This window comes from Aethalodelphis obliquidens, unplaced genomic scaffold (genome assembly GCF_003676395.1).
Source record: "Aethalodelphis obliquidens isolate GAN/ISIS:26980383/991018 unplaced genomic scaffold, ASM367639v1 scaffold1, whole genome shotgun sequence".
In the NCBI taxonomy this organism is placed as follows: Eukaryota; Metazoa; Chordata; class Mammalia; order Artiodactyla; family Delphinidae; genus Aethalodelphis; species Aethalodelphis obliquidens.
In genome coordinates, this window is record NW_020837945.1 from 82,680,914 (window position 1) to 82,696,779 (window position 15,866).

The following is a 15,866-nucleotide window of genomic DNA, read 5'->3' on the forward strand; positions in this document are numbered from 1 at the left end:
CCCCTCCAAGCTGGACCAGGAGGTGCGTGTCCGGCCCAGGATGGGAGCCCCAGACCAGGGAGGGGCAGAGACTGCCCGAGGCCTGGGCCAGCCACTGGGCTAGGACTGGGTTCCTGCAGGAAGGATGAAGAATTGTCTTTAAGGATGATGACTCCGTGCAGAAAAGGCCCGTCAACTCATCTTCGCCTGACGCTGGGCCCACAGCACCTCTCAAACCCCACACCACTCTCACTGCCTAGCCTGTGTCCTACCTCTTCTCTGAGCTCTCTCCTCATTCTACTGTTCCCCAGGATAGGAACTTGGCCAGAAACAGACAGTATCCCCTTTCTGTCTGGTGACAGTGTTTCTCTCCCTACTGTTACCTGCGCTCAGGCCCATCCAACCATCATCATCCCCAGCCTGACGCACTTTCCCACCCTCTTCCTTCACCCTGGGGACCCTGTGCCTCTCCATCCTACCCACAACCTCTTTTGTCTTGGTTTCCTGGTCATGACGGCCTCCCTGCCCCCTCCCACCCCCACTCTCCCACCATCCTCCCAACCATCCCGGCACCCTCCTTCCTAATCTTGGGAGGCATCTCGTCTGGCTGAACTGGAGAATTCTGGGATCTAGGCCATACTCTTTAGCAGACAGCCCCATCCTGGGGAGGAGGAGCAGGACACAGCCTGAGGAAGAACTGGCGGGGAGGGGGTGATGGGAACAAGGTCAGGCCAGGAGGCCCCTGAGGACGGACTGTGGGGAGAGTGGGACTGAGGGGAAAGCAAAGGAACTAGAGCCAGGGCCAAAGGAAGAGGGGGGCCAGCGGGAGGTATTTGCGGGGGAGGTTCAGCAGCTGTCTTTCCTAAGACAGGGACACATGGGCCTGGTTATTCCTCTTGTCACATGTGGAGTGGTAGGAGATGGAAGAGGGAGAAAGACCGGGCAGGCAAAGAGGGCACTGGCACAGAGATAAGTGGGCTTAGCCATCGGAGCCACTGGGCCCCAACAGAGTGGTACCTGAGCACAGCTTAATCCAGCACAGGCACCCCCTCAGCTTGAAGGCCTCTCAAACTGTCCAAACTGCTTCCTGGTAACACTGACCCCTGACAGGCGACACCCACATTCCCACTTGCAAAGGGGGCATAAGACATGACCCCCAGAGGGTTATTGGCGAGAAAAGCAGGAAAGCAAGAGTCCTAGTAGATTTTAGCAGCAGGTGTGGTGTCCAGGGAAAAGAAATTTGGACAGCCAGGAATTGAGAGACCCACCATTCTAGAGCCAGACCTCCGTGCCTCTTCCTCAGGGACAAAAGTGTCCTGCCAGAATCCTCCTGGAAAAAACCTGTTTCCCTCCCATCTTCTCCCCCAACCAGGTCCCAGATTTCCCATCTCCTAGGGAAAGACAGATCCCCCGTTCAAATCCTCTGTGTGGTGTGCGTGGGTGGAGGATCCGGGGCTCCGCTAGTGAACCATGGTCCAGGCAGGGGCTCCAGGTCCTGCGCGGGTGGGAGGAGAAGGCGTCACTTCCGGGGGCCATTGCCAGTGTCTAGTGGCTCCCTGCTCTCTGATTGGGCAGAAGTGGCCCCGGGCAGGCTTGTGACCCCACTGCCCTGGAGGGGCTATGCCCCAGCGCCACCTGTTTTCCTACCCATCTGCTCCCCAGAGTGCCGCCTGCTCCGCACCTGGGTCCTGGAGCCCTTCTCCACCCGGTGAGTGGCAAGCAAGATTTGGAGTTACGTGAGGGTAGGAAGGACAGGAAAGAGGAATTGGGCTCTCTGCTGGGGGAGGGGCAGGCAAACTGGAACCTGCAGGCACTGACCTTTGTCGAGAAGAGTGTAGCCTTCCCAGAATGGGAGGAGCAGGACAGAGCAGGGGTAGGGGGTGGGGTGCTGGGTTCTGAGGGACTGATCACAGACTTGGTGGAATACAGCACGGTCGCGGCTGGCCCTAAGGAAAGGGGACATGGTCCCAGGGAGAAAATAAGAAAGGAGGTGTTTTTTTGGACCTAGGGAACATAGCACCAAGCTGGACACAGCCCCAATCCCCATTCTTACCCAGTCATTCCTAGTTAGCTCACAAGGTTCTGAATCCTGGGGCTGGGGAAGCTGGGCCAGGCAAGCCAAGGCACAAGGAGAGGGTAATGGGAGGAGGGCTCATGCATGTTGACAGACCTACAGGAAATCCCAATATTGAATCAGGTGCAGGCCTCTTTGCACAACTTGTGAAAGAAGGAGGAAGCCATGTGTGGGGTCCTGCAAAGGAACCGGAAGGGGTCTGCAGAGGGGGCAGGGAGGAAGGTGCAGGCTAGGAGACAGATATGGTTGGTGTCTAAGGCAAGGTAAGCCGTGCAAGGTGGGCATCATCTCACCCAGCCTGTGCTCGTTCCTGGGCAACTTGCTTCAGGAAGGAAGTTCCAGGACTGTTAGCCCATCTCCTCACCTTGGATAACCCAGTATTTCAGAACTTAGAATGCAAAGAAAAACTCCAAGAGGCTTTGTATGTTGGGGTAAATAGAAAAAGAATGAGAGGTTAATTTCTCCTACACCACCTTCTCAATCTTTTAATCACTGACCTCTAGTAGTTAAGTTTCATTTTTGCCCAATTTCCCTCCTCAACCCCACTCCCCAAGCTATCCCTGAGCACATTGTACATGTTTGCTAGCTCCTGGCCCTGTACCCCATTTCCAATCTCTTCTCCAGGCTTGTGCCACAATACTTCCCTTCTCTATCCCCATCCCAGATTTTCTCCAACCAAACAGGGTTGCTCAGACTTTGAGGCCAATTAGATGTGTGTGTATATATCCTGTCCTGCAGCTCTCGGCAGGGGGCAGGGGCACCAGAGCCACCTCAGACATCCTGAGGAACCCTGACAAAGAGGAGATGCCGTACGCTACCTTCACAAGATGATGTGGGAGCAGTCTGAGCTTTAGCAGTTCTAGGCTGGTCAGCATCTCACACCCTCCCAGCATCTGTTCCACCAGCCAGGCAGAGTGTTTTCCTTGAAATTCAATAATGTTCATTATTCCTGTCACTTGCAGGATAGATTCTAGACCCTCCTCCTTGGCCCACCTGTGCCCCACCTGTGCCCCACCCCACTCTGCCCAGAAGTGCAAGAGCCCAAGCCGCCTCCATGGCCCCAGGACGGATTCAGGGGAGAGGCCCCATACAGGGAGCCACTCCAACCACACAGCCTGGCCAGAATGGAGCTGACTGGTAAGAAAACCCTCGAGAGACCTAGGGCCAAATCAGAACTCGGTAGAGGGGAAAGAGAAAGGAGATGTGCTGGGGTGCGGGGGCAGGGGGGACCTCAATCTCCCAGGAATAAGGCCTCTGAGAGGCAGATTCCGTGGATTTCAGGTCTGGGTCCTAAGTGGGAATTCCTGGACCACCACCCAACAATGATTTCTTCCTTATCCGCCCCTTTCAACCTCACCTCTCCTCATCTAAGAATTGCTCCTCGTGGTCATGCCTCTCCTAACTGCAAGACTAACACTGTCCAGCCCGGCTCCTCCTGCCTGTGACCCCCGACTCCTAAATAAACTGCTTCGTGACTCCCATGTCCTTCACAGCAGACTGGTGAGAATCCCCAAGCACTCTCCCCGCTATCCACCTAACTGGTGAGATACCCTGACTCCTATCACTTCCTCTCATGCCCTCCGATCACTACTCTTCTAATATTGTCTTCAGTAAGACCACCCCCCGCCTAATTACCACCCCTTCACAAGGATTATGGTTTACAATCAAACCCTCTCTTAAAAGCTCTAGTCTGGTTCTATTTCATGGAAGCCTGTCCTGGTAATTGGGCCACCATAACCCCCTCTATTTCAGCGCCCTCTCCACCATCCCCCCACCAATCTTTTTCAACAGAGCCAGTGCCCAGACGTTAACCCTTTGTCCACACCCGTCCTGCTGCCTGCTGTGGACTTCAGCTTGGGAGAATGGAAAACCCAGACAGTAAGAAAGCCATCCTTTCCCTTGGTTTCCCGAATCCTGTCTTCATGTGTTTCCTACTGATTCCCATGGATTTTTCAAAATTCCTGAGCTCCCTAAAAAGATCTCACCTTCAGCTTGGCCACCCTAACCCAACATACATTCTACTGTGGGGATATCCTCTGGACAAGATGATGGCTTGTGGTCCACTACATAAAATAGAGTCAAAGTTGATCACCATGAAAAGCTGGATAGAAGTCTCTCATGGCCATGCTCTTGACCTATTTCTGTTCGGCCTTCTTAAGTTGGTGTGAAGAAGCAAGACTGATCTGTCATCCTCAGATGACACAAAACTGGGATGCACAGCTAAAATAACAAAAAACAGAATTAAGGTTCAAACTGCTAAAAGGCTAGGTCAAAAACAAGGTGAAATTTAACAGAGATGTATATAAAATTCTAGATGTGAAAAGTAATTGAATAAAATCCTATTCCAGCTTTCAGGCCACAGTGTCCCTACGTACCTCATATAAACTTCTAGCCCTAGTACTTACTATGAAAAGGACCTGGGAGGGTTGGATTGACCCCAAACTTAGCATTGTAACAACATTATTGAAGTAGCTACTTAAAAAGGTAGGGATCATAGGTGGCTTTAGATGTTTAACATCCACATTGTAGAAATATTCCTAAAAAACTCTATTATGAGTGGACTGCACTTAAACTACTGCACTGAGTACTAGCCATCCTCTTTTAGAAACATGCTAATTTACTCAGAGGGACCATAGTAAACTAGCATGTTTCCAAAAGGAGGAAAGCAACCTGAACAGTGAGAGGTCAGAAAATATGTTATGCAAGGAATGGTTTAAAAAAATAATAAAGCTTGTGTGATTAGCTTGGAGAAGAGTGTCAGTCTTGTGGTAGAGCATGAAGTGCTTCAGTCTGAGACACACTCAGGAAACCTACCAGGAGGGAGTGCTGCTTAGAAGGTCAGCTCCTCTACCCTCAAGATCCCTAGAATTCCCTTGCTTCCCTCAGGTCTTCTGGGGGATTGGGACAGGGAGGAAGTGTAATTGCTAGTGATCCCTTGTAGCTCTAGCTCTGCCATTTATCAGCAAGCCCCTTCCCTTCATCTTTATAATCTTTATGATGGTCTTATATCTACATTAATTTTTTTTAATCATATGATCCTGATTTTGTAGCAGAAAGAGTAGATTTGCAGCACTAGAACCAAGAAGTAAAAGCTATAATAGGGCAGATTTCAGCATAATGTAAGAAAAAAAAAAAAAAAGAGCTTTTCTCACTGAAATTACATGCGAGACCAGGCTGCGTTACTGGACACTGGCGTTATTCAAGCAGAGGCTGATGACCAATTGTCGGGAGACTGAAGGAATTCCTGTACTGGGTGGGACCTAGGTCCTGTCCAATTCTCAGCTCCTATGATTCATTCTGCTGGCTACTCTTACAGGCTCCCCACCCGCTATTAGCATACCCTTTGAAGCTGTCCGTTTCTCTCTTCCATCTCTTTCCCAGGAACAGACCAAGGCACAGGACGTTCTGGGAGCCTCGACCCTTCTGCTGGAGGCAGTGATGGCAGCGCGGGGACAACTGGGACCCACTTGCCTCTCATCCCTACTGGTGCAGCTTTCTGGACAGGTCCGCCTCCTCCTTGGGGCCCTGCAGGGCCTCCTAGGAACCCAGGTAAGTCCCCAGTCAAGGGAACTATAGAAGCTGTCTTTCTTTTCTGACTCGGTCCCCTCAGAAGACCTGAGGGAAGAAAGGGGAATTTTAGAAATCTTGAGGGTGGAAGAGCTGACCTGCCAAGGAGTGCTCCCTCCAGCCACAAAGCCTGGGTTCTGGTACCTTATCTTTCCCACATAGACAGGGAGGCATGATATCTGGCCCAGGTCTCTGGCCTCAGGCCCATCCTCTGCCCTCAGCTTTCTGCGCAGGGCAGGACCACAGCTCACAAGGATCCCAGTGCCATCTTCCTGAGCTTCCAACGACTGCTCCGAGGAAAGGTGCGTTTCCTGCTGCTTGTAGTGGGACCCACCCTCTGTGCCAAGCGGGCCCCACCTACCACAGCTATCCCGGGGAACACCTCTCCATTTCTCATACTGAACAAGCTCCCAAACAGGACTTCTGGATTGTTGGAGACAAACTCCAGTGTCTCAGCCAGAACTACTGGCTCTGGACTTCTGAACAGGCTGCAGGGATTCAGAGCCAAGATTCCTGGTCTGCTGAACCAAACCTCCAGGTCCCTAGACCAAATCCCTGGACACCTGAACAGGACACATGGACCCCTGAGTGGAATTCACGGACTCTTTCCTGGACCCACACCCAGGGCCCTAAGAGCCCCGGATATTCCTCCGGAAACTTCAGACATGGACTCCCTGTCACCCTACCTCCAGCCTGGAGAGTCTCCTTCCCCAGCCCATCCTCCTCCTGGACAGTACACACTCTTCTCTCCTTCACCCACCTTGCCCATCCCCACGGTCCAGCTCCAACCCATGCTTCCTGACCCCTCTGCTATCACACCCAACTCTACCAGTCATCTTCTAGTTGCAGCCCACTCTCACTTCCGGAATCTGTCTCAGGAAGAGTAAGGTACTCCGGCACTGCCGACATCAGCATCGCCTCCCAAGTACAATCCCCTTACTCGGAGGAGAGGCCCTGGGAGACAACTGCAGCTATACAGGCATACCTCATTTTATTGTGCTTCATTTTATTATGCTTTACAGATACTGCATTTTTTACAAATTGAAGGTTTGTGGCAACCCTGTGTTGTCAGATGATGGTTAGCATTTTTTAGCAATAAAGTATTTTTGAATGAAGGTATGTACATTGCTTTTTTTTTTTTAGACATAATACTATTACAGTTAATAGACTACAGTATCATGTAAACGTAACTGGGAAACAAAAAAAAAAACCAAAAATTTGTGTGACTCGCTTTATTGTGATATTCACTTTATTGTGGTGGTCTGGAACTGAACCTGCAATATCTCCGAGGTATGCCTTTACCAGATTTCCTGCTTTCACCTGAAACCCAAAGCCCTGGTGAAGGGAGACATGCAGGACAGAAAAAGTATAATTTTTTTACTACATGCCATAAAACTACAAAAGCTATTTTTTTTAACTATTAATAATGTTCACCAGAGCAGTTAGTTATCTCTGGTCTATCTTCTGCACAAATTTATAACTTACTATTTCTCTGTATACTCTTTTTCATATGAGAATTCTGCAAACGCCTGGCCTGGCCTAGCTTCTGAACAGAGGTAGGGCTTATGACAAAAAAAAGCTTTGGTTTTCTGCTCAGAACTAAGGTTAGTCTCTTTACCCCCTTTATTATCATTCTTAATGGGGCTCTGATCTGCTTTTCTTAGGAGATCCTTACTCTTGAGAAATGAATGAGAAGTCTCTCAGAAAAGCAGTTCCTAAGCAATAGACAAAACTGAGACTGTATAAAGACAGAATAAAGGAGAGGACCCAAAAGCTACCTGCAAAGCGAGGGGAAGATGTTCTTCTCATGGGCAACAGATCCCCCCTCCCTGAGAAAAAGCTAACAGGAAGCTTTGGAGAGCCTTACAGGTAAGGCTGTGCAGACGGGTCAGTCAGACAAGATGAGACCTGGATGTGACAGCTGAGCAAACAGCCAGCACTTCAGCAGCTCAGCAGGAAGCTTCACCAGGCGTGGGTTCCTGCCTCCCTCCTGTGGAGGTCAGGGGGAAATGCAGGAAGTGGCTTGAGTCAGTCTCCTAGAGCTCACACAGCAGGAGGGACAAGCACAAGTCAAGTGCAAGTTGAAGGCTCATTTCCCAATTCCCAGAAGCGTATAGTATCTAAAAAGCAACCCTGTGTGACACCATAAACTCTGCCAGGGGATCTCTAGAAAAGAAGCCCAGGCTTATGGGGCTTTCTGAATAAATGCCACCATGGTGCTTGGGAAGGTTTATATTGCCCCAAGCACTCCACTGCAAGGTCAACACTACCTCCAGAGGTGTCTGTAGGAAAACTAATGGAAGCTTTTTCCTCTCCCACCTCAACTCCCCAAAGGACAGGAAAAGTTAGCATGTAGGTAGAGGAGCCAGAAACCTAGGGTTCCAAACACTACCACAAAACCCCAGGGTCATTAAAGGCATTCCAAAACAGTAGAATGAAAGCCAGTATGTCAAGAAACTTAGGCATATTATCCTTTTTAACACTCACACATCTCTATAAGGTAGGTATTATCATCTCTGCTTTACGGATGAGGAAACAGGCTCAGAGAAGCCCGGCAAGTTCCCAATGGTTTCACAGCCTGTGAACAGGAAAAGAAACACCCTAGGATGACTTAGTCTGGAGCCCATACATTCCCCAGTGTGGTGCACTGTCCAGTATATCAGTCAGTGACTCTATTTATTGGAAAAAATTTCCAAGTCCTTAGGGAGTACACATCGACAGTTAAAGAGTTCTGAGTAGAAAACCAAAGCTCTTGGTGGGGTGACCAATTTAGGCATCTCCAGGTGTCTCCCCCCACCACCCCATGGACAGAACAGTTGCCATGGAGAAAAAGTCAACAAATGCACCAAGCTCAGAAGTGCCGTCCAAATCTCGGATGGTGTCAGTTTCTCCGTGGGAGAAAATCAGTTCATCCACACTACAAATTCCAGCATGGAGTCAAGAGAATAGTAAGTGGAAATTTTAACTTACTGAAATATTAAAGTAGGTTAAATTTAATGATCAAATGAAACATTTTATGGCACATGAAAGCCAGCACCCAGTACAAGAGATGCCAAAGGGACCAGAGACAAAGAATTAAGGGTTTTCAGACAGTCAGCTGAGAGACAAAGATGGCAAAACTGCAAGAAGTATGTAGCCAGAAAGTTCCAGGCATCCAGTACTGGCATTTGACTTACCCTAGGGCAAACGTAAATAACCCATGGGCTTCTCCAGTGGGAACTAACTTGCCTCTCCTGAGCATCTAACCCATTCCCAAATCATTCTATCGGGCTGATTCAGTCCCTTCTTCCCTTTACAGAAAAGACAAAAACCTGTTACAACGAGGACGCTCTTATCTCTATTCAACTGTACCCCAGTTCTCTTTCTTCTGCCACCCCACGGCAGCTAGGACAGTCTGCTACACTACCCCGCAAACTATTAGCTACCCTGCAAACTGTTATCGGTAATTAGGTTCTCCCTTCTCCAACCTAAATCCATCCTTCTCCAACCCCTACAAAAAAATTTGACTGCACGGAAGAGGTTCTACGATTCTATAAAAATTCATCCCAACTCCCACTTCATCTCCTACTTCCCTCTCCCCTCACCCCCACCCCACAGTAAAGCAAAAGAAATACCTTTTCCTCCCCCCTACAGAGGCCATTCATTTTCAACCCATTTCCCTAAATACTATTTCTAACACCTCCTGTGAAGACCTGAAAATGATGGGGAAGGAAATACCCCAGGCATCCCAGCAGGAGGACCAACTCTCATGGCAAAAAAGGGATATCAAAAGAGACAACTACTGGGCTTCCCTGGTGGCGCAGTGGTTGAGAGTCCCCCTGCCGATGCAGGGGACACGGGTTCGTGTCCCGGTCTGGGAAGATCCCACATGCCGCGGAGCGGCTAGGCCCGTGAGCCATGGCCGCTGAGCCTGTGCGTCCGGAGCCTGTGCTCCACAACAGGAGAGGCCACAACAGTGAGAGGCCCGTGTACCGCAAAAACAAAAAGAGACAACTACTTAATACACACTTATGATCTTCCTGGATTGTTACCCTGAACTTCCCAGGGGAAATCAGAGTCCCATGTACTGTCTGAGACCTCAAATGCCAGGCTGAAGACGCAGCTCCGATGCTGGAGTCCTTGTAAGCATCGCCATTTCCTCAACTTTGTTCTTCCCCCACTGATAAATTAGTGACTGCAGTCAGACTGCTGTATTGTCCCAGGCACTGGCACTGAACTGCCAAACCTCATTGGTATTGCTGCCCTGTCTACTTCACTGGTCTGTGAGGCAGCTCCCTGTTCAGTGTCACTGGTAAAAACCACCACCACTTACCCTCCCTCCAGGTCACCACTAGAATGTAAAGCAGAGAGCTAACTCCTCCACCCGCTTCCACAACCACCAAATCGTTCTTCCTCTCCTCTTCAGAGTTGTGTCCTATGCATGTGTCGAAAAGCCTCATCTCAAAGCTTCCATAAAAATGACGAACATTTCCAGGCTATGCAAGCAACTCATTCAAGTCAACGTGATCTGACTTCCTGAGAAACTGAAAGTGAAGAACACGAGCAGAGCTCCTTGCCTATTCAGGATTCTATGCCAAATGGGTGGTGCCCTCAGGAGCCAAAAGCACAACACTCTCTCTCCCAGACAGAAAATCACATTGGAGGATAGATATTGGGGGTAGTCAGCCAGGAGACGGAGATAACCCTGAACCCCGATACCAAAAGGTTGGGACAGATCCTACATTGACATGTGACCATCTGGCTGTGGGCCAGAAACATAATATACCATAGGCAAACTGGAAAAAATGATTTTAAAATAAATGGAAAAAACTTTGCTAAAAAAGAGGGAAAAAGAGTCTGAAAAAGTAAACTTTAATTAAAAAAATCATATACATAAAACAACTTCTGATTCATTTTAAGCTCTCCCACTGGGTCTTTTGCAGGCAAGTCAGTTTCCCATTGAGTCCAGACCTCCTAAAGATGCACCCACAGTGGACAGAGAGCCAGCCCCTCCTGAACAGGTGAACAACAGCAACTGCTACTCGGGCTTGAACGAACGTCCATGACGTGCGTGAGTAAGCAGCAAGGCTGGCTCCCTGGGTGGTTCAGAAGGCCAGTTTCTTCATCAGCAGATAAACTCTGGAATCCACTTCAAATCCATGCAGATTGTTGGCATCACCCTGCAGCCTCATGAGCAGGCCCCCATAGGACACATAGGCAGAGCTGAAACAGAAGACCCAGTCCCATGAGTCTGAGCTCCATAGCAACTGTTACTCAGCAGCTCTCCAACCCAACCTAAGAACAAAAAGGCATCCTTCTAGAGTATTGTCATCAGGAACCAAACTGTTCTTTATATCGGCAAAAGTGGAAAATACCCCATGCCCAGAATAAAGGAAATGGTCAAATCAATTAAGATATATCCATTTACTGGAATGTTATATAGCTATTAAAATGTTTAGGAATAGCTTAAAATGGACATGGGGAAACATGTTTTACATAACATTAAGCAAAAAGAACAGAACAAAACATTGTAATAAACAACATGAGCTCAAAGAAAAAAGTACAGAGGAAAAAAAAACCCTAGAACATTCAAGAATGTTTATGTAAAAGATTCCCTCTGGTTATAGAATTATAGGTGACTTTTTTCCTTCTTCACATTACTTCTCTGCTTTTCAAATTTCTTACAAAGGGCACATGTTGTTTTAATAAGATTTTAAAGAAAAGAAAAAAATAGTTGGGCAGAGAAACCAAAGAACTAGGGATTGGATTGCAGAGTAGCAAAACATACACATACACACACACAGACACACACACACACATACACACACACACACACACACACACACACAAACAAAAAGGCCTAGCAGTTTAATCACTTATGCTGCATTTAGTTCTTGGAGAAGTAACCTTCCTTGGCATTTCACACAGCTAGATTACCAGTTTCTCATTTGGACCACCAGGCCCTGAGGTCCTGACAGAGGGCAAAGTGAGCAATCTACATTTCAGACTGAAAATTGTTCCCAAAACAGTTTCTTTCCGGGTCCCACCTAGGTCTGAGGTGCTTGGGGAAAGAAACCCAGGAAGCCTGAGCATGGTCCAAATTTTCAGAGCATAGTCCAAATTCTCACAAAAGGGAGGGGGCGAGGGCTCTCACAAGGCCGTGGAACTTACAGGCGTGTTGCTGCTTCAGTAGAAGTTTCATCTCCCTCAATCCTGTACACTTTCCCATACATTACATACTCAAATTGGTCAGCCCTGTGGAACAACAGTGGCAGTTATTCTTAAATGTAGTTAACAACAATAAGAGGTCCTTTAAAAATGGTAACTGGTAACTAAGTGCCAGCATCATAACAACAGGCACTTTCCAAACATAATGTCATTTAGTCCTCAGAGTAACCCTGTGAGCTGGGTATGACCATCGATATTTTACTGATGAGAAAACTAAGGTTGAAAGAGGTTAAGGTTGGACTTCCCTGGTGGCGCAGTGGTTAAGGATCCCCCGCCAATGCAAGGGACACGGGTTCTATCCCTGGTCCAGGAAGATCCCACATGCTGCGGAGCAACAAAGCCCCATGCGTCACAACTACTGAGCCTGCGCTCTAGGGCCCACATGCTGCAACTACTGAGCCCCCACTCCCTGCAACTAGAGAAAGCCCAGGTGCAGCAACAAAGACCCAACGCAGCCAATAAGAAAAAAGAAAAAAAGAAAGAGGTTAAGGTTATTCAACAAATAAGTGGTAGAGCTGAGATGTGAACTGAGTGGGGCTCGAAAGCCTCTGCCTCACACCAAACTCCCTCCCAAGACACAAGGCCCACAAAGCCTAGGTCATTCAGTGGTCATTTCCTCTGCCATCAAAAAGCTACAACTCACACTGTAATCACTGCTTTGGATAAACACCTGAATGTCTGAATTCTTAAGTGCAGCAATTTCCTTAAGGTTATATAGATTCTGCTGATAATCATTTATTTTATGAATTAAGTAAGGTCTTTCTATACCACTTATCGACTTAGTCCTCAGGCATATTTCAAGTACTCCCTGCTCCACTCCCTCACCTGGAAGGCCTATCATCTGTAGGGTTGTATTCACCATCATCCAGAGTACCATCTTCATACAAAGTACTGGCTATGACCAACCGGAACTTGTCACCTGAAAAATAACAGCAGCATCAGAGAGTGAAGAACAGCGGAAATGGCAAAAAGCCTCCTGCTGTTGTTTATGTTCAATACTTACCCAAGTCTACAGGGTAAATCTGAATGTTTACATCTAATATGAGGTCCATCTTGAAAGATTCACTCTCACAATGCAGTCGAGACACTGGAAGGAAACAGGGAAAGAGTGGCAGAGGTCATTGCCTGGCCCAAGGCAGACCCTACAGCGCAGGGCAGACTCCTACTTTGTGGGGGCTGGATGCAATAGAATACTCAATCTAACCCAACCTGTATCCACTGGCCTCTCGTAGACGTGCAGGCTCAGTCAGACTCACATATGCAGGGACTTCCCTGGTGGCGCAGTGGTTAAGAATCCGCCTGCCAATGCAGGGGACACGGGTTCGAGCCCTGGTCCGGGAAGATCCCACATGCCACAGAGCAACTAAGCCCGTGCACCACAACTACCGAGCCTGTGCTCTAGAGCCCATGAGCTACAACTACTGAGCCGACATGCCACAACTACTGAGCCCTCGCGCCTAGAGCCCGTGCTCCGCAACAAGAGAAGCCACCACAATGAGAAGCCTGCGTGCAGCAACGAAGACCCAACGCAGCCAAAAATAAATCAAAAAAAGAACCACATATGCAAGAAGGAAAGGGGACACAACCTATGGCAAGCGGATAGAATCCCCAGAAAAAAATCAAAGATCCTCTGGCAACAAATAATATCCAGGTTCTAGGCCTACCTAGGTGGTTAAGAAACCACCTGATTTGGGGCAAGTTATTCATTCATCCAAAGGTTTTATCTTTCTGTGCCAGGTCCTCTGCTAAGGGGATTATCAACTTGTGTAAGAACTGGGTTTTGTCCCAAAAAACATCCCAGTCTCTAGGCAAAAGAAGAGACACCAAAGACAATTATTGATCAATGACATAATAAAGAGTTGTACACTAACCAGTCAACTCTATCTCCGAGAGGATTTCACAAAGAGCTAAAGACTCTGAGGGCGAAGGGCTCTGGAGGTCGGATTATTCGCTGTACAGCCTTGCGTGGGTTGCTTTGTCTCTCAAAGCAAAATGGGTAAGACACCACCTACCTCATGCAGGCTCTTGAAAGGAATACGTAAGATAAAGTGTGTGTAAGGTGCACAGTACAGCGCCTAGCACAGAGTGGGTAGCGATTAGAAAGATGCCCGGAGAAAAGGCCATCCAGGCACTGGGCACAGCTTGTGTGAAGCCAGGGAGAGCCCGGAGTCTCCGTTTCCTCATCTGTAAAAATGTTTCCTGAGAAAGGTCCCTACGCCAAGACCTGCCGGTAGGGGTAGGCTACGTGAAATGGGTGGACGAGAGGCCCAGGGGCGTGTCCCCGAGGAGATTAGCCCCTTCCCCCAAACAGCCCCTCCAAATCTTACTTACCTCGGTCAAACTTTTTGCCCTCCGGGTCAATGTCTTTTACATCAAAAATATCCTCAAACAGGATGCCCGCCATGGTGAGGGGGCCACGAAAATAGTGGAGGGGCTGAGCGCCCGACCACGACGACTAGGGGTACGCGCACCCCGTCGCGTGGAGGTAAAGAGGAGAAAGGAAAAGGCAGCGCTTCAAGAGCGGCGGCTAAGAAATAGAATAACGCATGCGCACGGACAAAAGGGAACGCGGCCACTTCCGCCACCTAGCTCTCGGGGCTTCTTAACTTCCGCCCCGAAAGATTCTTTCCGAGAGGCTGCAGTATTAAGGGCGGGTCTCAGGTCCAAATAACTCCGCCCCGGGCGGCAACACGATAGGTCCCACCTCCGGCCGAGGCGGCGTCTTGTCCGGCTCTCTCCAGTGGCTCTCCTGCGCCCTCTTCAGAAGCCAAGTCAGAAAGACTGGAATGCTTGGGGGCCTACCCAAGCCAGGGACCTTGATCCTTGGCCCAGAGAAGCCCGGCCAGTACCCTACCGTGCCCGTCCGCCTGACCGCCGAGGGCACAGTCCGTGCGAAAGGCGAGCGGAGAAGAACCCCGCCCCCAGGGCGCTGGCCCGGCAGGTCTCAGGACCCAGCCCCTCCAGCTGGCAACCAGGCCGGCCCGGGCCGGCCCGGGCCGTCTCGGCCCATATGGCTGTCACCTGAGCCGGGTCCGTCCAGTTTGGGAATTTGCCATGATGTCACCATGGGAAAGAGGAAAGCCTGCATCGTCCCCACCCTTACTCTCTTCCCTTACACCGCCCCTTCAGCAGGCATTAACACCCACCCACTGCCCTCCTTGAGCACTGCCCCTTAAGCTCGGTTCTGCCCTTTCCCCCCTCGCCACGACCCTCTCCTGGACAAGCTCTCCTATGTGCTCCTTCATCCTGACACAATCCTCTCCTACGGATACCACCTCTTCCTTTACATTGCCCCTTCCTCTAGGGTGCCGGCTCTCACACTTCCCCCTTCCTGGACACTGCTCCCTCCTCCTGGGAACCCCCGCTGCTCCCACGTGCCCCTTCACCCTGGTGCTGCCTCCTCCGGCACACTGCCTGTTTCCTGGACACTGGCCCTTCCCCCTCACACTATCTCTGACACTGCCCATCCACCTGTGCTCACCCCACCCACTGCTCTATCCTTCTTCGGACCCTTACAGAGAACGCAGAGCGCAGAGCGCCAGCAGGCCGTTCCCCCTTGGCGGCTAGACGTGAGCAGCTACTCGGATTTCTCCTTGGGCCCTGCCAGGGAGAAGCGACCTCTGTCCCCCCACGCCCGACTCCCAGGCACCTAGACCTCCCTTCCCTCTGGTCTCACCCCTTCCCGTTCCCTCTCCACCTCCACCCCCGCACAAGCCGAAGGCCAAGTTGCTCCAAGTGCACCTACCCTCGGGGAGCCGCGAAGAAGGCAAAGAGAAAGGAAGGGGATGAGAGAGACCGAGGGTCCCAGTTCCAAGCACTCCCCTTCTGGGCCTAGCGTCCCCCTCCGAGTCCCCCCAGCTTTGTTTCTCACCCCCGACGGAGTGGAGGGGCCCTGCCAGGCCGGTCTGAGCCCTTGGCCCCAGCGAAGAAGCAAGAGAGGACGCCGCTCCTGAGGGATTGGGCCTGAAAGTCTGACTTAGACGGCTCGGCAGCCCCCGGCCCCAGGCCCTACAGAGCCCCGGCGAGTCCCGCCCCTCCC

General features: G+C 50.1%; 2 protein-coding genes across 11 annotated transcripts; one reads left to right on the forward strand and one right to left on the reverse strand.

Moving 5' to 3' along the window:
- The first annotated feature begins 119 nt into the window (after window positions 1–119).
- Window positions 120–10,695, forward strand: THPO (thrombopoietin). Of its 8 annotated transcripts, none has more exons than XM_027110153.1 (7): window positions 120–2,920; window positions 3,016–3,190; window positions 3,426–3,553; window positions 3,845–3,931; window positions 5,435–5,602; window positions 5,842–5,922; window positions 6,039–6,693. In XM_027110153.1, exons 2-7 carry the CDS (start codon window positions 3,178–3,180, stop codon window positions 6,420–6,422), a joined length of 861 nt encoding a protein of 286 aa, XP_026965954.1. In that variant the 5' UTR covers window positions 120–2,920; window positions 3,016–3,177; the 3' UTR covers window positions 6,423–6,693. The 8 variants fall into 8 exon arrangements, with proteins under 8 accessions (XP_026965954.1, XP_026965964.1, XP_026965935.1 ...); XM_027110163.1 differs by having other exon boundaries at window positions 5,854–5,922; XM_027110134.1 differs by having other exon boundaries at window positions 5,842–6,733.
- Window positions 10,451–15,826, reverse strand: POLR2H (RNA polymerase II, I and III subunit H). 3 transcript variants are annotated; one of them, XM_027110231.1, is made up of 5 exons: window positions 15,699–15,826; window positions 12,831–12,914; window positions 12,653–12,746; window positions 11,771–11,854; window positions 10,451–10,822 (listed from the first exon to the last, which is right to left on the reverse strand). In XM_027110231.1, the coding sequence occupies exons 2-5, from the start codon at window positions 12,877–12,879 to the stop codon at window positions 10,705–10,707; spliced, it is 345 nt and encodes a 114-aa protein (XP_026966032.1). In that variant the 5' UTR covers window positions 12,880–12,914; window positions 15,699–15,826; the 3' UTR covers window positions 10,451–10,704. The 3 variants fall into 3 exon arrangements, with proteins under 3 accessions (XP_026966032.1, XP_026966013.1, XP_026966024.1); XM_027110212.1 differs by lacking the exon at window positions 15,699–15,826 and adding an exon at window positions 14,159–15,692; XM_027110223.1 differs by lacking the exons at window positions 11,771–11,854; window positions 15,699–15,826 and adding an exon at window positions 14,159–14,930.
- Between the last annotated feature and the right edge of the window lie 40 nt (window positions 15,827–15,866).